This window comes from Heterodontus francisci, chromosome 40 (assembly GCF_036365525.1).
Source record: "Heterodontus francisci isolate sHetFra1 chromosome 40, sHetFra1.hap1, whole genome shotgun sequence".
Lineage (NCBI taxonomy): Eukaryota > Metazoa > Chordata > Chondrichthyes > Heterodontiformes > Heterodontidae > Heterodontus > Heterodontus francisci.
The window spans coordinates 13607153-13633181 of record NC_090410.1 but is presented as its reverse complement, the minus strand read 5'-3'; the positions used below and the strand labels follow the sequence as shown (position 1 = coordinate 13633181).

The window sequence follows — 26029 nt, the reverse complement described above, 5'->3', positions numbered from 1 at the left end:
AATGGTGGAATAGGCTTGATGGGCTGAATGGCCTACTGCTCCTATAGAAACACAAAGATCTCTTGCAGAAGACAAGGAGTCCCCATGCCCTTTATAGTAGTGAAAAAGATTCATATGCGGAGCTTGTGCTCAAACGCTGCACATTCCACAAAGTGGGAAGAGGGTCGAACAGAAAGGAAAAGTCAGCCAGATCCATCCAAATCAATCTAACTATAAAATGCTGCACCTGGTGAAGGTCATCAGCTCAAAGTCGTTGAAAGGCCCTTCTAAAGCATCTTCAAAACTCAAAAATGGTGCAGCTGTGCTGGTTAAACGGTTTATATCATTTATTAAATTGTAGTGCTGCGATCTGCATTGTTTAAAATCACAGCCAATAAAAATGAAGGGGCATTTCACTTCTACAATACAGATTACAAAAAAAGTTACTGAAATCTACCAAAATAAAAACTGGAATATGTGCCAAACTGTGGCTCATGCCTTTTGCACAAATGAAAAGGTACTGCAAGTTATCAACTTAGCATAAAATACTAAAATACAACAGTCACGATAATGGAGAATGGCTAGCAGTCCATCTTGTCTGAAGTTTTTTGAGTTTTTATGCTGCGTGCTGCACTGTGGAGAAGCAGAGTTTCAGAGTGTATGGATAAGGACCACCTGAGGGAGAAAAGGAGATGCATCAGTGACTCAAATAGGTACAGCAATAATACAGGTCTCATCACTCCTCCCACCACTGCCCAAGTTAGATTTTATTTAGAAAGACATACTTGGGTTTTTCATTTGATAGTGATTCAGCAGGGACAGTGATTCCATGGCATCGTTCTTAGAGTCCCACTCAATCAGGCCGGAGGAACTTCTCTCACCTACAACAAAAAATTCAATTCAAATCCCACATGCTGAAATATTACAGCCTCTACTAGGGCACATTAAAGATTCTAAAACTGTCTTCAGCTACTGTATAGTCATTTGATAGCTGCAACACGATCAATGGACTGCTACCATTCAGCCTTGTTCTGACAGCTGGGCAAGAGAAGGAAATAGAAGACTACGATCAGTACAGAAGGAAAGCAGCTAAGGAAAAGGATAAACTGACCTATAGCAGATCTCACTGAGCTAATGGAATAGCTGTCTTGCCTTAAGCAGCTTTCTGTTTACAATAAATTAAGAAAGCTTCTTGATTCATTGTGAGGACATTGTTCAAGGTGCTAATGAATGCAGTTATCTGCAACTTTCCCAGATTATGAATGCTTTCAACCAGTGTCTTGAAAAACTGGCAGCCCAGAGCAGTTACACAATTTTCTGGAATCAATGCTGACTACCTGAATAGCTGTTAAATCTCTAAATTGGTCTACACTGAAGACTGAGCCACTGCATGCTGCTATTGCAATGTTGATACACAACTGATGGAATGAATTGGGCATAACAGTTATGCATTCCAAAACATCAAATTTAAAGAATTTGAGACATAAAAACTACCCTGTTCTAGGTAGTGAAAATTCTGATGTGAATGTCAGTATGCAGTACTATTGTCAATAGAGCAACTGTTGACCCTTGTCTACCATACGAAAGCCAGATTAACAGATCAAAAGGACACTGCTGATTTGCAGAGAGTCTGCAAATCAAAGAAACAAGCTTACAAAACCAGACTGTAGGACATGCTGAATTTTCAATCAGAATTACTCACTGACAGGTAAGGGAGCATCTCTGGATTTAAAAGCAGGCAGGTTGGAAAAGTATCCTGCCACACAGCTAGGAACAGCCCAGTTATAAACATCTTGCAGAAACAGGCTGCTCAGTAGATTCATTAATATAATGCGCTGCCTTTTAAAGAATTGGCAGTTCAGAGCCCTCTACAAGAGAGCAAACTTGATTGCCAAGTACTTACTTTTTCCAGAGAATAACTTGAAGGCAGATGGCCTCTTCAAACCCAGCTCATCACACACCTAAAAATGAGGAAAGTAGTTATAGATTTCCTGAAGTTAGAGATGGGCTTTTCAACTTAACTGCAGTTTCACATTCTCAAGTCACATCCCACCTTCCAAGCAAAATGGAGCCACCACACAACTTTAAACTAGAACTGGGTGTTACACTTTTGTATTGTCTGTTCAGCTGCTTTCTACTACTACAAACAATGCTGACTCAGGGACGGTCAAGAACTGCAATTACATCTTCAGTTTTACCAGTCACCATTCTGGAGAATCCTTATAACTCAGATGCACGAGTGGCAAAAATCAAAGTTAAATGGCTGGAGAAAAAAAAAAGCCCATTTCTAGCTTAGATCCCTTAGTCTCAAAGCAAAACAACCAAATGCCAAATTACATTCAAATGCATATATTCTAAACAGCAGTCAGTTCACTTTCTCAGTCTCTTAAGCAATGATAAAGATAGAATGGCCTTGAACAGATGAACCAGTAGGAAAGGTAAACACCCAACAGTGAAAATGTTAATACCCAAACCATACCTCACAGAAGGCTTCTTCTGTCACCTCTGGAGGGGCATTGAAGTAATGTAGGACATTGCTTGGGTGCTGAATTCGGTTCTTGCTGGCTTGCTCTGGAGTGGTGAAGCGATTGTTCCTGGAGCCAGAGAAATCCTTAAAACTGCAAGAGCCATCTTCAAGTTCATATGACTGACCAGCCATTATGGCCTGTTGTTTGGACACACTTGAGAGAACAGCATACCAATAAGCACAAACAATTCGAATGCAAGTGCCCATGCTGCACACAATTACATCCTCCTCAGCCTTCCCACACAACAGTTGACCAGTTTTACCAACTTTAGTAACTGTACAATGCACACACACCAGCAATATTAGCACTAAACCAACAGGCAGAAAGATTAAAAATGATCAACCTGAAGCATTCACAGTTTCTCTTCAGATGTGCTGCCTGACTGGAATATTTCCAGCAGTGTTATTTTAGGCAGTAAAGATAAAATGCCCTAGCTACAAAACCTCATTGTTTTACACACAAAGAATCTTAACCAAACTGCTCCAATTTTCCAAAAAAAGACTTAGTAGGAATTAGGATGGAAGCCTCAAAAAGGTCTCAATAACTGCACTTCAAATCGGGCGGCACAGTGGTTAGCACCGCAGCCTCACAGCTCCAGCGACCCGGGTTCAATTCCGGGTACTGCCTGTGTGGAGTTTGCAAGTTCTCAGTGTTTGCGTGGGTTTCCTCCGGGTGCTCCGGTTTCCTCCCACATGCCAAAGACTTACAGGTTGATAGGTAAATTGGCCATCAGAAATTGCCCCTAGTGTAGGTAGGTGGTAGGGAAAATATAGGGACAGGTGGGGATGTGGTAGGAATATGGGATTAGCGTAGGATTAGTATAAATGGGTGGTTGATGTTTAGCACAGACTCAGTGGGCCGAAGGGCCTGTTTCAGTGCTGTATCTCTAAGAAAAAAAAAAATCAATCCAGTGATTTTGGAAGAATCTCTCTCTCTCTCAAGGTCCTTCAATCAGAAGGAGATTTCTCCAGTGCCAACAAGACCTCCATCCTAGATCTCAGACACAGGGATTTGATTTTAATCAGCTCAAGGTTCTGCAGCACCAATCTGGTACTCAGCAGCTACCCCTTTCACACATTACTTAGAATGTCATAAATGTAAAACCAAATTTTCCAAGATTACTAGCACTTTTTAAAAAACAGGTAGATTTCCAAACATGGACCCGACTCCCAACTAGCAGCAGTTCCAATTTTTATACCTTTGCCATAATCTATGATGCAACTGACTTTAAGCCAAGCCCATATTTTGAAGATACAGACTAGACTCAGCTTCTACAAGGACATCCAGATAGACATGAAACCCCAAAAGGACCTTGACAATTCCAGTTACTCAGAAGTCTTCCCAATTTTCTCCCCTTTTATTCTCTCATGCAAAATTTCAAAAGTCAGCACCTACCAAACATTTAATTTTTGGTCAAACATATAAGTATTATTCAAGTGGCTGATAGCACGATCCACAGCAAATCCATCTCCCATTTCTACCATGGCAGCTCCTGGCTTACTCTTCATGAATTTCACCTGGAAAAGCAGGGAGAGAAATTATTTTGGGTGCACTGGCCCAATCACAAATAGATCATCCAGTCAATCTTGTTTTTGTTCCAAGGTAAAGTCGCACTGCCAAGATGAAAGTGGTCATCAACCGAATAGCAAGAGGCAATTATCACCTATTCAATTAAATATGTAAGTTTATCCACATTCATTACATGGCCTCATCTATAAATCCAAAAAGAGGTAGATTCTCTCCAAAAAAAAAAAAGAACTTACCTTTTCCACATTTCCATACAAGCAGAAGACGTTAAATACTCTATCACAATTCATCCTTGAAGGGTCCAACCCATAAACCATCAGCACTGGACTTTCTGCTTGAGGACCATATTCTGGTGGTGGCGGTGGAGGGGGAGGTCCATATTGAGGCCCATAGCGTTGACTGGGTGGGCCCCGGTGTGGACCCCCCACTGGAGGTGGACCTCCCATCCTTCGGCGCTCATAATGGGCAGGTGGACCATAATCATCATCTGGATAGTGACTATATCCTCCTTGTGGGGCTCCTTAGGAGGAAATCAAAGACTTAGAAGATATGCTCTGTTCAAGTGGTGACACTCAGTGGAAATCTACTACACACACACACACTTATCAAGCTACAAGGGGGACCAGGCTTGTCTGACTTCTGTCAGGCCATTCTACACTATGGAATATAGTGACCATCATACTGTTGCTCACCAGCTGACAGGAAGTGTACCAAAGGGAGGGTAAAGGGAATTGATAATTCTTCAATGATTGATGGGATAGGAGGAGTTTGTGTGGTAAGAGGGTAACCTGTGCTGAGCCATGCCATACCATGCTGGATTCCCAGATCAGTGCCAAGTCAACCAGCCCCAGCTGTAGCATCACTATAATTGTCCTGGTCTTAAGTACAGCAAAGGAGATGCCAAAATCCAAACTCAATGCCAGTCAATTTATTCCCTTTGGTGGTTATCCAGCAATCCATGCTGGAACCTCACTGTACCTGAAACAAGGGCAGCATCAAATTCACTAGTCAAGCTTACGTGCGAATGGTCGCAGGCAGCAAACACAGTAAACTAGTGACAAGACAAATTGCACCAGTACACATCAGCTCAAAAATAAAAGGGGGAACGCCAAGTACTTTTTCTCTAAACCCTTTTCTAAAAGGAAAGGGGAAAATTCAAATCTGGGTAGCTTTAAACTGTCAGCCAGGCATATCAGCACCCCATCCCCACCAACTACAATTCTCACCGTACTCAGATGGATGATCTCCGAGCAAGGCTGGTTGGCGCTGTCGCTTGTTAGGATCTCCTACAAAAGTGAAGGGGTGTGCGGGGGAAAAAAAAAAAAGTTAAATTCATTTCCCAAGCTGCCAATGGCACCCAAAATAAACTAACAGAAAAATCAGAGCAAATACTGGAGGAAAAATCAGCATTCAGTACATTACAGTATTTTCCACAGTACAGAGATACATATTTAAGACTTTGGCATTGAATTTTATACAATAGTGAAACAGATCTATTACCACAAAGGTTCAAGCATAAAAAGGTCTACTTACAGCCAGAGTTAGAGAACAACGTCCATGTGCACAAAATTTCTGCATTTTTTCCTTACCACCCAATGCTTCAACAGCAACTTATTGCAGTTTTGAAAGATGGCGCCCCAAACATATGCTTCAACCCTGCATTACATGTTTTACAGCAATGAATAGAGATTTTTTACAAAGGCAGTACTAGCTTCTAACAATTGCATCTAGCAACAATTCAATGTTCACAGTTCAGGTAAAAGATTCTTCACAGATGTCAAATGGTTCAGTAAAAAGTTGTGAATATAAAAACCCAGTGTTCCTCCATGTCGCTCTCCTGAAAGTAGTGTTGAATGTGTTGGTCTTGGGCTTTGTGGTAGCAAGGCTTACTTAGGAAGGATCTGTGTACATCTCCCACATAGGTGTCCAAATGAAGTAGTGTACCATTGGTAATGTATCATTTATGCAGCAAAATGGCTGTACTGATGTGCCTCACACAATGTGTCTCTTATCCCTCCTGTTGAAGTTGCATGTTGCCGAGTATCAGTTGTTTATGGCAGATGTCTGAATGTTCTCTGAAATGTAGGAATGTAGAAAACTGGTGTTTCGGCAGGTTGGGTTGACTGGTGGAAGGAACTCGGCATGTACTTCAAGAGCGCTGTATGAATGCACTTGCCTTATGACGATAACTCCTCTAAGCAAAGTGAGGGAAAACCCCTGAGACAATTCTGTATCAGTTCACATGAGGCAGTGTTTTTGACCTTTTATCTGAAGAAATCTTGAAAAAAATGCAACAGTTACATCTCTTGCGAATATGCCTCATTTTTGACTGCCTCCATTACCTTCACTTCAGAAGTCTAGGAAAATGGTGGTTTGCCTCACAGTATGTAAGTCATGGCATGTCGTATCGTTGTGGCTGCAGGGTAATCTTGGGTCAATGTATGACACTCGATGTATTGGTTCTTGTTCAATAAAGGAAAAGAGTTCTGCTTGCTTCTCCAGAAAGATCTGCCTATTACTGCTGCACTGTGTGTGCCCTTACCCAGCAAATGGTTTAATTATATAATGCACGAGCAGAGTTTAAAATTAACTGACTACTAGCACAGTTCAACAATTAAAATAATTCCAGTTTGCTTTATTTTGGTCATACATAGATAGCCACAGCTGATCATTTTTCAAATCAGCTCATGCTCTTAACACCAAGATTTAAACCCAGAAATATTTGCAAACTTGCTAGAAGTTTGTTAATTTTAAACTATGCATATTTGGTTTCCCCAATGGTCACACATGTATATCTCATTTTTAATGGCATTATTTAATAGCAATTCTGCATTAGATGTGCTTATTACAGGTGAATAGTGCACTTCAGGATTAGATTCAGGTACAGTCTTCATTATACCCAAATAAAATGCCACTGTGCATGAAGTGAAGGAATTCAATTAAGTAATTATACAAGTCTAGTTAAATACATGCTGTCACAATTTACAGTCACCATTTGGGCTGCCAAAATTTCAGGTTTGACTTTCCATTTTGTTCAATGCAATGATGAGTTACATTATGGGACTGATTTAAAATATATCCATCTTAAGCACATGTAACTAAAATCCATGCATGTGGCTACTGAGATAAGAGGACAGCGGGTTGGGGTAAGAAGCCACCTTGCCATGTGAACTAGTGGTATGTCTTCCATCCTCACTTAATGGCAATTTCAACATGCACATTAGGTAGTACATTGGGTGGATAGCCATTAAAAAAGTATTTTGCAATTGGCATTAGAGTTAGTACCAAAAAGATTAGGGTAGATCCAAAATCAGATGTTAAAACAATTTGACTTTAGGAAAAAAAAAACTACGCAAGTCAAGATAGTTAAGTACCAAGTTACCCTGGTAACTGGTAAGCAATTAAAAAATCTCAACCCCAAAAATCACTTCCTGGTGACTACTGTTAACAGCAGCCACAGCTGAAATGGTCTTATTCCATTTATAACCCTGCAGTGAATCTTAGTGATGAACTTCATACACAAAAATAGTCAAATGAAGTTTGTTCAATTTAACTCAATTGCGTACAAATGAGCAACAATGCCAGATTAGCAAAATAAGTGTCCATCCCATTCTTGAGAGCAAGGAGATGAGGATTTCCAAACATTTCAATAAGGCAATGGAAGGCTTTTACAAAACAAGACGTCCAGTGCTCTACGCAAAATACACACCCGAGAAAAAGGCTAATTTTTTAAAGGGCAAAGTAACGGTCAAGATTTGCAGTAAAAATTTATCAAGTGATGTCTATGATATCTGGCTGCAGAAAATTGTATGCCTTAATGCCTGCACTTTGGTGAAGCAGTACTAATCTAGTTAGCAATTATCTTCAGCCAGCAGTTTGTTTTAAACTTTGAAATTTTAGATGCAGTCACCTAAATTCAGAGCTTTACTTCATTTTGTGTTCATAATCTATACTAATGTGTGCAGTCAACAGAAAATTCAGTCAATGTGGACAATGTAATATTACATACACCACCTACACCAACTGGAAGAGGTGCCAAATGCCAGGAAAGTCAAACCTTGTTATGGGGTGTGCAAAAGATTTTTAAAAACTTCCAGCAACATTCTGCTTTGACAGTGTAATGAGAGTCAGTTTAAGTCAGGAAACATTCTTGACACAGGCCCCTCACCTCAACAAACATGTTATACTTAAAGCTACATTCCATCATTAAATTTAATCTGTACAACTCACACTGATTACCCATTATGGAAATGCTCAAATACAAAAATTTATAGTGACTGCTGTATGACACTTTAGGTGAAGCAAAACAACAAAAGGAGGCACCAAATGTAGATAAGGTGTGCAATGCATGCACAACTCCCAGCAGACCCTTAATTGCATTAGAGAGCTCAGGAACACCATGCACTGGGTTGGCTGCTTCACACCCATGAAACCACCTTTGCGGTGGTTAGGTCACAAGGGACCCTTTCAGAACACACTAGAAGGTTTACCAATAAAACTGCAGCAAAGGCTAAGCAGTTCTACACATTAGAGAAAATCAGCAGGTTGGAGCAAAACACCTAGATTAAAAAGCTGCATTGTCTCAATCTGGACTTCAATTGAATATGTCTTCTGCAAAACACAGCAGAAAAAGGAAGCTTTATTGCAAATGGGATGGAGATCAAATCTTTGATGAGGTAATTTTACTACATACTTTATACACCCATTTACAATTCTGCTGTCCTATCAGATTCAAACCTAGTCATAACAGGACCTCTGATCAGCACTACCACTTGGGCCATACTGCTACACCACTCCAAATAACCCTTTTTGTAATCCACTTCAAACAGCTAATTTCAGTGCTACAGTTAGATGAATGCAGAGTATGGGCCACCTATTTAGTGCCAACAGGCAAGTTACATCAATGGCCTCAAATTTTCACTGTTCAGCACCAATATCTTTATAGGCTTGTTCCTGGGATGTGGGGAACACTTGTCAAGTCAGTATTTATTGCTCATTCCTTAGTTGGCCCGAAACGAGTCATGCATAATGTGCTATCCTAGTCCAGTACCACAACCAGGAGGTTACTATGCCCAGAGGATAGATGGATGATTCAAGATCTGGTCTTCATTTGGTCATCCTGGCCATTGGCTTCAGCTCATTTCCTTCTGCAGTAATACTTAAGGTTGACATTTCAAACCAGCACCAATCAACACGTGAACTTGCAACCATGTAGAAATCTTAATCCAAATAATTCTGAATCATGGACAAGAAAACTTAAGATTCAGTCTTAAAACCAGCTGCATCACTGGAGGATTTAATGGGAGATTGCTTAATTTCAATGTCAAAAAAAAACTTAAAATATACTCAGGAAGTAAGCGTGTGAATGGATTACATAATGGAAATTGACATTCTTCAGTTGAGAGAGAAGGCCTTAATTAATCCAAATACCAGAAACGAGGAATTATTTAAAGGTGTGTTTAAAAAGGGATGGAGAAGGTAAAATCTCGGATTTAGAAGTAAAATGTCCTGGCAGCATAAGCAAACTAAGAGGCAAATTTAGAGATCTTGACAGATCAACACACTGAATGGATTCATGGATAAAGTAATGAAGGCAATACCCCTGTAATCATTAAACAACTTGATGCAGCAATGGAGGGTGGTAGAGACACTATTCAGAAAGAACCCAAGAGGAGCCAAATAATCTTCCTAATCGGCGATTGTCTTGATGTGGAATCAACAGCTGGAACAGCTCCACTGTGAAGAGTGAACACCATCCAGTGAAGTATAGTGAAATGATAAGCAGCCAGGGATGCTGCAAAATCTCACTCCTTCAAAAATCATTGCTTTACCCTCCATTCAAGCTCAAGTCAAAACTGGTACCATGGTACAGTTATCCACTTCTAAATCCAAGGAGCCTCAATAGCCTTATAAAACACTTGGCTGCACAACCAGAATATTGAAAGTCCTGCCATCTCCTAATTAAATCCAGTATTAAAAGCTGCATTTTGGCAAGAGGAGGAGCTACATTATGGTTCTGGCAACAGCCAAAGCAAAAAAAGTTAGCTTGCTACAAACATACCACCCTATAACCACAACCCAGGTAGCTGCTGGGGATACGAGTATGCTGTGAATAACCTTGCCTTACTGATAAAGTTCAAGCAGACCAGATACTTAAGAGACCGGACGTTTCAGGTGGAGAAACTAGAATGCACAGCACTGGTTCAAATGAGAGTTCACGTACTCAAGGTAGATCTGTACCCAGAAGTTCCATCTAATGCAAAAGTGGGACTTGCGCCTCACCTCTTCTCCACCATCACCCCTCAACCAAATAAAACAGAACTGAAAGCTGAGAAAAACAATTTCAGATTAAAAATAGAAAACATTATACCATGAAAAGCCTACCCCACTCACATTAAAGCTCATCAGCAGCCCAAGGGACCACTAAAATAGCCAAGAATGCACCTGTCTTCCCAGAGGGCTTGCCTGTTGAGCTAGTCTCAGCCTCCACAGCCATCAAATCAGTGGGAAAATGAAAGCTGTATACCAAAAGCAAGAGTCCATCACCGCAAGACAAATCAGTGAGTGGTTAGAATTCTACATGGTGCAGTATTTCAATGTTGCTGGAAGCTTTTCTGAATTCTTATTAACTGACAGCACCAAAAGTTATAACTGTAAAACAGGTGTAGGATTAGATGTAAGTGTAATTTGTAAACAAGTGGAATGTGTAAAATTTCAATTCATAATTAATTTTGCATAATTCTAAATATACATACTAAATTTATTACCTTGTCCTCCCAAACTGGGATTTGTATAGTCCCAAGTGTCCTGATCATTTTTGAAGACATTCAAACGAGTAGGCTATAGAGTGGAATTCAAATTACATTAGTTCAATAAATGGGTTAAGCGAACATCTGCCTCCCAGTTAACAGCCATGACCCAAGCCAAAAACTAGTGTCCTTATGCAACATAACCCAATCTCAGTGCCAACATTAGGCCAATTTGGAGCCTCAGTACACACACTGCTGATTTGCAGTTGGGTGTCAAATACTTGCATACAGCATACACGCAAAATCCTAATCTTACTTTCTCAACTATAATCAACATACTAAGTGGAGGATTAAGGCTTTAAATGCATTTAGATCTGCCCACATTGCCCTTCACAATCATTTAAAACTTCAGAAATGGAATTTTCAGCTTATAATTGAATTTCAACCTCAACGTCTCATCTCCTTGTTAGTCACTATGTTGAATTTGGCAGGCAACTTACCTTTGCATACTCAATCTTCAAAGTACAACATCCAGAATAAATGTCTGCTCCATTGAGAGATGCTTTTGCTCTCTGAGCACTCTGTACAGAGTCAAATGTGCCTCAGGTTAAGGAAACAAGATTAAGTAGAAAGCACAACAATTGCCTATCACTAGTATTCAATTAATACGCCACCAAAACACTGCAGTACTACAATGAAGCTACCCTCTTTTCTACTCCGATACAAGAACCTATTAAATCCTAATAAGTGAACACAAAACTCAAGAATGGTTGTACCTGTACCTTGGAAGGAAAAAAAAAGTACTGTAATTTAGAGCTTCAGTAATATAAATTTGAAAAACCCAAATGCTTCAGCCAAAGGAGATGTTCGGAAGGGTGACCAAAAGCTTGGTGAAATAGTTAGCCTTTAAAAACGGTTTCAAAATGAGACATGGGATGCAGAGAGATCAAGGATGAAATACCAAAGTGTGGGCCTAGTCAGCTGATACTCAGCTGCCAAGAGGAGTGAAAAGGTGTACAAGAGGCCAGTCGGAGAAAGAGTTGAGAGGGAAGAGGTAGAAGCTTATTTTAATGTCAACTAAAGCCAAGTTTGCAAGCACTTGGTTCAGTCTGAGACAGTGGCTGGAGTGTGTGTGCTCATGTGTTTGGGGGAGAAAGGAGATGAGGAGGCCAATGGTTTAGTCTTGGCTGAAGAATACTGCCAGTCATCCAAGGCTGAGATGTTGGATAAGCAGTCAGACATTGGAGGGGACAAGCAGAACATGTCCATGGATGATGTCACCAGGGATCATTGTGGAGAGAGGGTGCAAAAACAAAGCCAGGACAGATCTGGGCCTCTACTTTCCATTCCTCAAATCATACAAACTCCTCAATGGTATCCTCATTGTTTAAGTTGCAACTCAATAAATACAAACCCAACATCTGGTACACAGCCAAAGTGTTGTGAAAGTCAGTTTATGCTGATTCAGTCATACACCCCCAACTCATTTACATACAACTATTTATAAGAGTCTGCCAATGAGCTTATTAAGGATGTGTTAAAAGAATGGAACAGCCAACTTCCTTCAAATGTTTTCTATACACATTCCCTCCCATGTGAAATGTTAGCACTCAAAAGGATATTCCACCATTGCCTGGACTCCATTCTTCCTAAATATTACAATCCTTTGCACAGGGCCACATGGATTGCATATTGTGTACAAAACATCCTGAAAAATAAGAGATTTGTCATAACGAGTTTACTATGCACTCAGCTGTGCTCTTACACCAGCCACCACCACTCCCACCACCCCCACACACACAACCCTTGTCCATAAATATTGAATTTGGGAGGATAAGGGGGCAAAGATGTACAATGATGGAAAGCTCTGTTGAGGCAAATTACCCCCAGCATTTTCACTGATTATATCCTTTCTAGCCGAGGACTCCTTCAACGTTATATGCATCAGACTAAAATATACAAGTCTCGTCAATGTGAGCTCATTTCCAGGAAGATTTCACTCAGTTTATAATCTTCAAAACCAACACTCACTTCACCTTGCTCTGGATTTTACACCCCATATAATGCAGCAATTAACTTAAACAACTCACCGTTGTAATTGGATAAATAGGGTTCATCACTGTGAAGAGCAATATGTTGTTCACATTCCTGGAATCATCAGAATCACCAGGCCTGGAAATTTTCTGACTAGTGGAGTAATTCACAAAAGCAGGCTGCGCACCTACGTAGATCTGGCTTTCAACTGCAAAGTTCACACAGGCACATGCACCATTCAGATCCTCAAACTCCACCAATGCCTGTCTCTTCTTGGGCATCATCACGACATAGCTGCAAACCCAAATGCATTGACATCAGCTTTCTGTACAACATGTGCATATAGTCATGTGATTACTATTTTAAACAAATGAGCACCCTGCAATGCACAGCAGAGTGCAGCATTTTCAAGATAGCTTAACCTTTCATCTCAGCTTTTACCCATGATCTACGCAAGCCTAAAGATGGCAGCTGAACCAAGGTTCACAGTAGCATAGTCTCTAAAGAAACACTAAAAGGCAGTGTTAAGAGCCAAGTCCCATGTGGTTAGTGCCATTTATCATCAGACACCACAATTCAGTTCTCAGACAGACATTAAAGTCAAGCCTGTACTGTAAGCAGAAACATTTTACAAGTATTGCAAGGGTTCAGAGCAGCACAGTGGTTAGCACCGCAGCCTCACAGCTCCAGCGACCCAGGTTCAATTCTGGGTACTGCCTGTGTGGAGTTTGCAAGTTCTCCCCGTGTCTGCGTGGGTTTCCTCCGGGTGCTCCAGTTTCCTCCCACAGCCAAAGACTTGCAGGTTGATAGGTAAATTGGCCATTATAAATTGCCCCCAGCATAGGTAGGTGGTAGGGGAATATAGGGACAGGTGGGGATGTGGTAGGAATATGGGATTAGTGTAGGATGAGTATAAATGGGTGGTTGATGGTCAGCACAGACTCGGTGGGCCGAAGGGCCTGTTTCAGTGCTGTATCTCTAAATAAAATAAAAAATTTTTGCACCAGCTTGTACATCTACCATTGCAGATGTCCAAAAAATATAGGTCAAACAGCTCCTGAAGTAAAACTCCAAATCAACAAATCTGGATGTTAAACATGAAAAAATCTGAGCTTTCGTATCATTTCTCAAAGATAAATTACATAATTGTCTTACAAGTCTGAATGCCTGACATAATGCTGCCCAAGAAATAGGAAACAACTTGTTAAGTAATAGAAATTTATGGAGAACAAATGAGCTGACAAGTGCTCAGAATATTGAGCAGTTATATGGAAGCCAATGACACAGGCCACAATTACTCAATGCATACCTGAAACAGAGAACCTACAATGTACAACTGAGATACTTGCCATGTAGAGGAAGTTAAATAAATGTGTTAATTCTTTTCTGCATTGATTTTTTTTGCAATTGGTAATTGGAAAGCATTATAGCCCACATCAATGTGATGCGTCTTGTGCCAGTTCACCCAACTCTGGCAGCTCTCCTCAGCACACAACCTGTTGCATGTACAGAAATTGTGCCACCCCTTGCGACTAGTAGGAAAGATACAGAGGAACAAATATTTGCAAGGAAATTAGAGGTGCTAGAATTATAGAGTAGTTATAATGGGGGAAAACGTCAGGCATTGCTGTATCCAATTCTAGGGAATTAGGTGAGTCAAGGGTCAGTAGGGAAATATTTAGGAGACAGTGACTACAGAATCAAGGTTTAAGGTTAACTATGCTCTTTGTCCTTTTCCCAATCCAAAGTAAAATAACTGGAAGGGCAAACTTTGGCAAAAACAGATCAGGCCCAGGTAAATTAGAATCAAAGACTGGGAAGCAAAAAGGTATAAAAAGAAACAATGGGCTGCCTTCAAAGAGGAGAAAGTTCTGGTGCAGTCAAGGTACATTCCCACAAGGGGGAAAGGTAGGGCAAACCAGTCCAGAGCTCCCTGGATGACAAAAAGGATACAGTATGAAGCAGGAGAAGGGATGCATGACAGATGTCAGGTGGATAATACAATTGAGAACCAGGCTGAATATAGATATATATAACAAATGAGAAGCAAAGAGAGTACAAGAAACTGACAGCTAACATAAAAGGGAATCCTGAAGTCTTCTACAGGCATATACATAGAAAGAGCGATAAAAGGGGAGTGGGGCTGATTTAGGACCTAAATAGGGATTTATGCATGGAGACACAGGGCATGGCTGAGGTACTAAATAAGTACTTTGCATCTGTCTTTACCAAGGATGATGTTACCCAAGTCACGGTGAAAGGAGGCAGTAGTTGAGACACTGGATGGGCTAAAAATTGAGAAAGGGGAGATATTGCATAGGCTGGCTGTGCTTCAGGTTGATAAGTCACCAGGGCCAGATGAGTTGCATCCAAGGAGACTAAGGGAGGAAAGGGTGGATACTGCAGAGGCACTGACCATTATCTTCCAAACCTCCTTAGACATAGGGTTAGTGCCAGAGGACTGGAGAATTGCAAATTTTAAACAAGGGTGTAACAAAGGTTGAAAAGATAAGCCCCAGCAACTACAGACCGGTCAGTTTAACTTCAGTGGTGGGAAAGCTCTTAGGAATGATAATTTGGAACAAAAAAAAAATCACTTGGACAAATGCGGATTAATTAAGGAAAGACATCACTGATTTATGGGGAAACCATGTTTAACCAACTCACTTGAGTCGGAGGTAACAGAGGGCTCATAAGCATCATGCAGTTGATGTAGCATACATGGAATTCCAAAAGGCATTTGATAAAGTGCCACATAAAAGGCACGTCAGCAAAGTTAAAGCCCATGAAATAAAAAGGGACAGTAGCAGCATGGACACGAAGTTGGCAGAGTAACAGGAAACAAGAATAGCAGTGAACAGTTGTTTTTTTCCCCAGACTGGAGGGGTCTATATAGTGGGGTTCCCAAGGGGGTCAGTGTTGGGACCCCTGCTTTTCTTGATCTATATTAATGACCTACACTTGGATGTACAGGGCACAATTCAAAATGTGCAGATGACAAAACTTGGAAGAATTGTGAACAAAGAACAGTGATCAACTTCAAGAGATCACAGACAGGCTGGTGGAATGCGCAGAAAAGTGGCAGATGAAATTTAATGCAGAGAAGCGTGAAGTGATTCATTTTGGTAGTACGAACAAGGAGAGGCAATTTAAAATAAAGATACAAATCTAAAGGTAGTGTAGGAGCAGAGGGAACTTGGGGGGTATATGCGCACAAATCACTGAAGGTGACAGAGCAGATTAAGAAAGTGGTTAATCAGCATCTGGGATCGTGCGCTTTATAAATTGACGCACAGATTACAAAAGCAACAAAGTTTCTGATGAACCGGTATAAAACATTGGTTTGGCCTCAAATGCAGTACTGTGTCCAATTCTGGGCGCACTTTGGGAAAGATGTGAAGGCACTAGACAGGGTGCAGAAAAGATTGATGGAGAATGGTTCCAGGGATGAGGAACTTCAGTTATGTGTCTAGATTGGAGAAAAGATTAAGAGGAGGTTTGATAGAAGTGTTCAAAAATCACAAGATGTCTGGACACAGTAGATAGCGAAATTGCTCCCAGTGGCAGAACAATCCAAAACCAGAGGACACCAATTTAAAGTGACTGACAAAAGAGCCAAAAAGGTGACATGTGGAAAAACTTTACTAATAAACACAAGTAGTTAGGATCTGGAAAGCACTACCTGAGAGTGTGATAGAGGCAGACTTAATCATGGCTTTCAAAAGGGAATTGGATAATTATCTGACAGGAAACATTTTCAGGGCTACAGGGAAAGGGCTGGGGAGTGGGACTAGGCAAGTCGCTCTTGCAGAGTCGGCATGCACACAGAGGCTGAATTCTGTAAAGGGTCTACATACAATTTAGCAGTTGACACTAGTTTCACAAGTGATGCTGACACAGGGATTAAGCATTTATAGCTTCACAGATTGGTTATATTTGTGTAACATGCCTTATTTAGTACCAAACTCAAAATTCTAAAATGAAAGACTGATCCCCGATTTGACCAATTCTCCCTTGCAACGAAGCAACTATGACCAAAGTAAATGTTAGCAGTTTCTGTATCTAGAATTTAGCATTGGATGCCTCTGGAACAGAAGCATTAAAGGCTACAAAAATCCTCAATTCAAGTTACAGGCATCAACTTCCATGGCATCTCAATGTGATGGGCAGTCAATGCACCCTCATGTTAAGGCTAGTACAGACCTCAAGCAAAAATACTCATTTCAATGACTGGAATAGTTTAAAATAATTTTTTTGCAAAACTTAAATTTTCATTTGTTACAAACCTTGTACCATCAAGTCCTAGGCAGTTTAGTTTGCAATTTGATTTTAAAAACTTTTTGGCAAGTAATTCTTCATTCTTGCTCACCCTCTCAGTTAACGTTTGTTACATTTTATAAATGAAATCCAAGCCAATTGGCTGCAAGAAATGTGCACATGCATGACAATTTCCAGACCACATGGTGTATTTGTGCAATCATTCCCCTGTGAATTGCTAGTGCTAAGGTTAAGATTATGGGTTGTTGAAAGCCAATCATCTTAGCCTCAAGAAAGTTGTGTAGGAGTTCCTCAGGGCAGTATACTGGGCCAAATCATCTTCAGCTGCTTCATCAATGACCTTCCCTCCATCATAAGGTCACAAGGGGTGATGTTTGCCGATGACCGCGCAATGTTCAGTTCCATTCGTAACTCTTCAGATACTGAAGCAGTCTGTCCCTCATGCAGCAAGATCTGGACAATATTCAGGCTTGGGCTAATAATGCCAAGTAACATTTGTGCTGCTTAAGTGCCAGCAATGATCATTTTCAACAAGGGAGTCTAACCACCTCGCCCTGACGTTCAACAGCCAAATCCCTCAAACACCCCGCAAGTCACCATTGACAAGAAACTGGACTAGTCACAAATGCTGTGGCTACAAGAGCAAACGGAGGTTTGTTTTTGTGGGGAGTGACTCACCTCCTGACTTCCTGAAGTCTTTCCACTGTTTATAAGGCACAAGTCAGGACTATGATGGAATACTCTCCACTTGCCTAGATAAATGCAACTCCAACACCACTCAAGAAAATTGAGAAAGCACACTTAAATGGCACCCCATCCTCCACCTGTGCACCATGGCTGCCGTATACACTATGTACAAGATGCACTGCAAAAACTAGACCAGAATTTGACAATACCTCCCAAACCTGCAACCTCTACCATCTCAAAGGACAAGGGCAGAAAGTGCACGAGAACACCACCCAATTCACAAACCACCCTGACTTGGAAATGTATCACTATTTCTTCACTGTCACTGGATCAAAATCCTGTAACACCTGCTTAACAGCAGGGTGGCTGTACCTTCATCACAGAGACTGCAACAGTTCAAGATGGCTCACCCCCACCTTCTCAAGGACAATTAGGGATGGGCAATAAATGCTGGTTTTACCAGCGGCACCCACATTCCATGAATGAATTAAAGTCAGGTTTTAATTGGGCTCTATTTGACTTTTTTTTAAAATCAATGTTACTTGACAAATTAAACTAGACACATTGGTCTCTGCCTTGAGGCAATTAGCTGGAATCACATCAGTAAGCAGAATGTCAATTCTACTTATAAACTTGAGGAAACACTTGCATCAAGTAGCATGAGAAAATAGGTCAGTGTAGTAGCAAGAACGGTCAGAGTCTAGTTACAATCAGAGAGAAGGGGGGGGGATTATTTCCAAGGTTGCCTGTTAATTTTTGTGTTGCACTGTAGCCATTGATGCACGCACTTAAGAACCTCATTATAAAAATATCATTTCTGAACCAAGTACACAGCACCCATTTTGAATAAGCCCAAATGCACAGCCTCAAGCAAGAGATCAGCTGTGAACTTTAAAATATTTGTATCAGGCAAACTGTCATCTTGTGTCAACTTAACAGCTTACCTAATGGCACCAAACTCCTGCAGTGCCTCTACAAGGTCTGCCTCCATCACTCCATCAGACAGGCCTCTGACATGTACCACAGGGGATGGGGATGGTTTATGAGGATCTTCAAGATAGCTGCCATCCTGTTGCTGCAAAGAAAGAGTGAGAGTAGTACAAACATTTAGATACTGCATTCTCCCCCATTTGCCAGCAAGAATGTAAACCTACTTTCAGAACCAGAGTGAGATGAACTTTTCCATTCATTCCTTTAGTTCCAGATATACTTTGCTATGACTTTTTTCTTCAATTCAGAATACCCAATAACTACAGGCACCCTCAGTTTGCTGTATATATGTTCTCTTTAGTACTAGCATACTTGAAGCTTAAATAATCAAAAAATGCAGCCTAACCACCCTGTCTAAAAAAAAAACACAAATTAGAACAGCATGCAATAGAATAGAAATGATGCAGTATAGGGAGAGCCCAGCTGGTTCTTCATTTCAAGATAGGAAATGAAATCAAGGCCAGGACGACAGTCTAAATGTCTTGCGACTGGCAGCGGCAATAGTCTCATGCTAGTGTTGTCTCAATCCAGTTTCTGTTAGGAATACCTAATGCAAGACTGATTGGCAATCTCACCAAAAGGTCAGAATGCTTCATAACAATGGCTTTAAAGTACTAAAGGCACTGAAACAATTTTTAGAAAGTTGGTGGCCAAATGCCAATTTTCACAAACTGCAAAGCAATGATAATCTTGAGACATTTGAGTAAGGTACAGAACATAAAATGAAACTGAAATTGAAGTGAAAGTATGTAGTGGATGTGGTAGTTCTAGTTATAACAAGTACTTCCAAACTTGCAAATGTATACTGCAATTCAAACTACTCAACAGCCCGGAACTAAAGGCCTGCTACCCGACGACATGCGTGGGGTCACACTTCCAGGTCCGGCATTCAGGCTTGGGTCAGACACGCTCTATCAGAGGCAAGTGGCTCCAATGTTAACTTAATTTTTGGACTAGAAAGGTGGGTTTGTTAGTTATTTTAAGCTTGTGCAGATCAGCAAAGTGGAAGAATTCAGGCCGGGTCGGATGTGGTTCTGTCGGGCTCGGGTCAGTGCTTTATTTTTTTGCAGACCCGAGCAGGCCTTTACTTGGAACCATTACCTTAAGGCCAACAGAAAAGGAAATAGCTTTGCCAGGGAAGATGGGTGCCATAAAAAAAAAAAATCACAGGGCAAGAGGTCAACTTCTACAGGTGACCTCATGAATATACTAAACATGAGAAAATAGTGAAGTCTAGTGGCAATGCCTATGAGTCTGCTTGCCCAAGAAAGTTACGCAGATTAGCAGTGATGGCTTTCACTTGGGGAACAGGCAAGAAAGAGGAAGTATGTCCTGCAAGTGCGTTTCGATAACAAACGCTGTACAAAAAATGATGTTAGTTAATAGATCAGAAGCATCCACAGGATGGAAGACAGTTGCATACCCAGCAAAGGCGCAACAAGATAACCCACCTAACTGGATGGTATGCTGCGTGTCCATCATTTTTGTAGATGGAAGGATAGCAACGACTATGCAATATCAAATACTTCAGAGCATACAAAAGCCAGGAACCATCCAGAAGTGGAGAGACTGTTCTACTACCATCAGTTTTTAATTGGCTTCATGCTCCAAACTGCCCACGAGTTAGACTTTTTAAAGTTTGTTCATAGGATGTGAATGGCACTGGCAGTATTTAGCTTGATGGCTGCAGCTTTTATGGACTGATCTCCTCTATAGCTATGTTAACTAACCAATGCAGTGTTTTGTCAGCTGGGGCTCTGATGCTTGCTGACCTTGCTTCACCCTTTGGTTTGGCCTAATTATTCATAGGTCTAGGGGTTTTCTCTGAATCAGAGTCCTGGGGGTCTTACATATTGATGGAGAGAAGCAAGAGACCACAGCTGAGACATTTCAACACAAAATATATAGGAATATTTGTCTTCAAAGACCCAAAATAGCATCTAGTGTTTTGAGAACACTTTTGGGAATCTACATATTGAACTCAATTGTTGTATGGCCAGCATTTATTGCCCATCCCCAATTAACCTCGAGAAGGTGGTGGTGAGACACCTTCATGAAGCTCTGCAGTCCATGTGATGCTGGTACACCCAGTGTGGTTAGGAAGGGAGTTCTAGGATTTTGGCCCAGTGACAGTGAAGAAGCAGCAATATAGTTCCAAGTGAGGATGGTCTATGACATGGAGGGAAATTTGGTCATGGTGTTCCCATGAGCTTACTGCCCTTGTTCTTCTAGGTGAAAGCTGCAGGTTTGGAAGGTGCTGTCGAAGGAGCCTTGGTGAGTCGTTGCAGTGCATCTTCTAGATGGTACATACTGCTCCCACTGTGCGCCAATGGTGGAGGGAGTGAATGTTTAAGGGGATGGATGGGGTGCCAATCAAGCAGACTGTTTTGTGTTGAGCCACAGAGATAAAGAGCAGATGAGCTTGGTCAAAGACATATGGCTTAAAGAACACCTTCAAAAAGGAGGAAAGGGTGAAGGGAGGGAACTCTACCACAGCTAAGGGCTCAGCCTCCAATAGTGGAGCAATTAAAGTCAGGGATACACAAGAGACCAGATAAATGTAGTTGCTGTGGAAGGTTGTAGGGCTACAGGAGGTTAGAGTTAGGAAGGGGCAAAGCCATGAAGGGATCTGAGAACAAGGATGAGCCATTGTAAGGTGAGGAACGATGGGTGAACAGCACTTGGTATGAGTTACTGTACAGGAGTGGAGTTTCAGACGATCTTAAATTTAGCACGAAGGATGGCAGTCCAAGGAGGAGAGCAGTGGAACAGTCAAATCTAAAAGGTAATAAAGGCTTGATCGAGAGTTTTGCAGCAGATGAGCTGAGGCAGGGCACTCAAAGGATGTTTAGAGCTAGAAGTTAGCAATTGTTAGATATCAAGATGCATACATTTAAAAGCAGCATGGTGCCTCCACAAAATATTCATTGGAATTAAATGATTACGTTCTTTTTCTCACTTAGATGCGGCGCCGCTGGCTAGGCCAGCATTTATTGCCCAGCCCTAATTGCTCTCGAGATGGTGATGGTGAGCTGCCAATTGAATTTAATCCAAACAAAATTCATCCATGATTTTTGATTTATTTCTGGATAATTAGAATTAATATGTTACAGAATCCATAAGATACATCCAAGCAAAACCTATAGATCCCAATTGTGGTTGACCTCTCCATATTCCAGCAGGACAATATTCTACATAGGTGGACAGAAAGGGATGTCTGCCTTCAAGACAGTTTCAAGAACACAGATACTGGGGCTACTGGGACTCCATTCAAAATACTTACAATCGAATAATTGCAAAAAATTAAGTTCCTTGAATACAAAACAGTACTTACCATGTTTTTTTTTACTGCAGACTTGGAAATATTAGTTTATTCAGCTTAGAGAATGCCAAGTTCAAGACTTTAGCCTACAGATGTTCAAAAAAAAGTGTACAGGGAGAGGGATCTTTGATGGTGGCAGGACATATTGAGAGAGAGTAGTTAGCAAAGCATATGGAATGTTGAGCTTCATAAATGGAGGTATTGAGTACCAAAGCAAGAAAGTTATGCTGAAACTTTATATTATTAAGCCACAACTAGAGTACTGCATCCAGATCTGGTCTCCACACTTTAGGAAGGACGTGAAGGTTCTTGAGAGGGTGCAAAGGAGATTTACCAGAATGGTTCCAGGGATGAGGGATTTTAGCTACAAGGTTAGGCTGGAGAAGCTGGTAGTGTGCTCCTTGGAGCAAAGAAGGTGGAGGGAGATCTGATACAGGAGTTTTTTTTTCTATTCATTTCTGGGATGTGGTCATCACTGGCTAGGCCAGCATTTATTGCCCATCCCTAATTGCCCTTGAGAAGGTAGTGGTTCCTAAACCACTGCAGTCCTTGGGATGTAGGTATACCAACAGTGCTGTTAGGAAGGGAGTTGTCTGACCAAGCAACAGTGAAGGAATGGCAATATAGTTCTAAGTCAGAATGCTATGTGGCTTGGAAGGGAACTTGCATGTGGTGGTGGTCCCATGCATCTGTTGCCCTTGTCCTTCTAGGTGGACAAGGTCACTGATTTGGAAGGTGCTATCAAAGGAGCCTTGGTGAGTTGCTGCAGTGCATCTGGTATATAGTACACTGCTGCCACTGTGCATTGGTGGTGGGCTGCTTTGTCCTGGATAACATTGAGTTGCATCCATCCAGGTAAGTGGGGAGCATTCCATCACACATCTGAATTGTGCCTTTTAGATGGTGGACAGGCACTGGGGAAACAGGAGTTACTGACCACAGAATTCCCATCCTCTGATCTGCTCTTGTAGCCACAGCATTGATGTGGCTGGTCCAGTTCAGTTTCTAGTCAATGGTCCTCAGGATGTTAATGTTGCGGAATTCAGCGATGGTAATGCCATTCATTGAATGTCAAAGGCACAGATGTTACTTGCCACTTATCAGCCCAAGCCTGAATGTTGTCCAGGTCTTGCTGCATATGGACTGCTTTGGTATCTGGGAAGTTACAAATGGTGAACACTGGGGATGTTTGCTGATGATTACTTATTTCTGATTTTATGTTGGAGGGGAGGTCATTGATGAAGCAGCTGAAGATGGTTGGGCCTAGGATGCTACACTGAGGAACTCCTGCATTGGTGTCCTGGGACAGAGATGACGACCTCCAACAACCACACCCATCTTCCTTTGTGCTAGATATGACTCCAACCAGCAGATTTCTTCCCCCCCCCCCCCACCAAGTCCCATTGACTCCAGTTTTGCTAGGGCTCCTTGGTGCTAAACTCAGTCAAATGCTGCTTTGATGTCAAAGGCAGTCACTCGCACCTCACCTCGAGTTCAGCTCTTTTATCCATGTTTGGACCAAGGCTACAATGAGGTCAGGAACTGAGTGGCCCTGGTAGAACCAAAACAGAGCATCACTGAGCAAGTTATTGCTAAGCAAGTGCCACTTGATAACACTGTCCACAACTTCCATCATGGTACTGATGGAGAGTAGACTGATAGGGCAGTAATTGGCTGGGTCTGATTTGTCCTGATTTTTGTGCACAGTACATATTGGGCAATTTTCCACATGGCCAGGTAGATACCAGTGTTATAGCTGTACTGGAACAGCTTTGACTCGGGGCACAGCTAGTTCTGGAGCAGAAGTCAATACTACTGCCAGAATGTAGTCAGGGCCCATAAACCTTGCAGTATCCAGTGCCATATCTTGATATCACATGGAGTGAATCGGACTGCCTGAAGACTGGCATCTGTGATACTGGGGACTTCAACAGGAGGCCAAGATGAATCATCCACTTTTGGCTGAAGATGGATGCAAATGCTACAGCCTAGTCTTATACACTGATGTGCTGGGCTCCCCCATTGTTGGATGGGGATATTTGTGGAACCTCCTCCTGTCAGTTGTTTAATTGTCCACTACCATTCATGACTGGATGTGGCAGAACTGCAGAGCTTTGATCTGATCTTTTGGTTGTGGGATCTCAACGTTGTCTACTGCATGCTGCTTGGCATGTATCCTGAGTTGCAACTTCACTAGGTTGACCCCTCACTTGTAGGTATGCCTGGTCCTGCTCCTGGCATGCCCTCCTACACTCTTCATCGAACCAGGGTTGGTCACCCAGCTTGATGGTAATAGTAGACTGGGGAATATGCTGGGCCATGAGGTAACAGATTGTGGTCAAATACAATTCTACTGTTGATGGCCCACAGTGCCTCATGAATGCCCAATTTTGAATTGCTAGATCTGTTCGAAATCTATCCCATTTAACTCAGTGGTAGTGTCACACAACACTAAGATGAGTACTCTCAATGTGAAGACATGCCTGTCTCCACAAACAGTGGACAATGCAACTGTGACAAGTAGACTGGTGAGGACGAGGTCAAGTAGGTTTTTCCCTCACCACCTGCCGCAGACCCATTCTAGCAACTATTTCAGCCAAATCAGCCAATAATGGTGCTTCCGAGCTACTTTTGGTGATGGACATTGAAGTCTTGCACCCAGAGCACATTTCGTGCCCTTGCTAACAGTGCTTCTACGATGTTCAACGTGGAAAGCCACAGATTGATCAGCAACGTTTGGGAGGGGGGGGGGGGGGGGGTGGGGGCACAGCACAGCAGGGGTCAGTGGTTATCAGATTTCCTTGCCCATGTTTGACCGGATGGCATAACACTGCATGGGGTCCGGAGTTAAATGCAGACAATATTGTACAAGATTATGACAGGTTTAGATAAGCTGGACAAAGAAAAGCTGTTCCAATTAGCTGATGGTACAGGAATAAGGGACAGAGATTCAAGATTTTGGGCAAGGCACAAAGGGTGATGTGAAGATCATGCTTTCTTTACACGAGTGGCAATGATCCAGAACTCACTGTCCAGGAGAGTGATAGAAACAAAGACGATGAATGGTTGCAAATGGAAATTGGATGGGAAATAAGCATTCAGAGTTACAGGGACAGAAAGGGAGAATGGACTCACAAACAGGCCAAACGACCACCTTCTGTGTCGCAATTACTCTACGGCTCACCCCAAAGCACACTGCCAGTAACGAAAGGGGATTCTTCCCAGCGCAAAGCCAACAAGGCTGCACTCAACGACCCAGTTCACCGTGCAACCGCACAAAGGAATCGCGCTCCAGCGCCAACACTCCCAGTCCCCGCCCTGCCACTCAGGGTGGGAAAACCCGCGCCCCTAATGGCGGCCGGAGGGGCAGGTGAGGATGAGGAGGGAGAGGGGGGGGAGAGGGGGTAAGGACACTAACCCAATCCGACACTCAACTCGACCTCTAGCTTCACCAAGGGGGCTTGGAGAAAGCGCGACTCGGGACTGAAGGAATCGCCGCTCCTTCCCGCAGTCGAGAGAGACAATGGCGGGCGGGAGACCGCGCCGGGAAGTAGGCCGCAGGCTCCAGGGCGCGGCTGAAGCGACTTTACCAGAGTCGAGTACACACAGACAGAATAGGGGGCAAGGGTTGGTTCATCAACACAAAGCGGGGGCCTCCCTCCCCTGCCTTTCACGCTGATCCCGATCCCACTCCCAGCGCCGGCTCTGCCGGCCCGGCTCCACACCGTACAACGGCGGAGCGGCCAGCGTGCGGTTTATACCGCCCGCGCGATATATTTATTTTTTTTTTCCATCCGTCGGTACCCGGTCTCTGGTCCCTCTTACTCGGTTGCCATCGTTTTCAGTCCGCTGGCGTTTCGCCGCGCGCCCATCGTACACCTGCTGCCTGTTCGCCATCTTGTCGCCTTCCAACTCCGCCACAAGGAGACAACATG

The 26029-nt window shown here is 42.3% G+C and overlaps 1 protein-coding gene across 2 annotated transcripts; it reads right to left on the bottom strand.

The window, feature by feature from the left end:
• Positions 1–308: 308 nt before the first annotated feature.
• LOC137353108 (heterogeneous nuclear ribonucleoprotein L-like) lies at positions 309–26029 on the bottom strand. 2 transcript variants are annotated; one of them, XM_068019101.1, is made up of 13 exons: positions 25899–26029; positions 18727–18857; positions 12874–13111; positions 12406–12491; positions 11284–11380; positions 10802–10874; positions 5261–5320; positions 4271–4554; positions 3903–4024; positions 2459–2660; positions 1883–1940; positions 765–860; positions 309–654 (listed from the first exon to the last, which is right to left on the bottom strand). In XM_068019101.1, exons 1-13 carry the CDS (start codon positions 25989–25991, stop codon positions 596–598), a joined length of 1599 nt encoding a protein of 532 aa, XP_067875202.1. In that variant the 5' UTR covers positions 25992–26029; the 3' UTR covers positions 309–595. The 2 variants fall into 2 exon arrangements, with proteins under 2 accessions (XP_067875202.1, XP_067875203.1); XM_068019102.1 differs by having other exon boundaries at positions 25920–26029.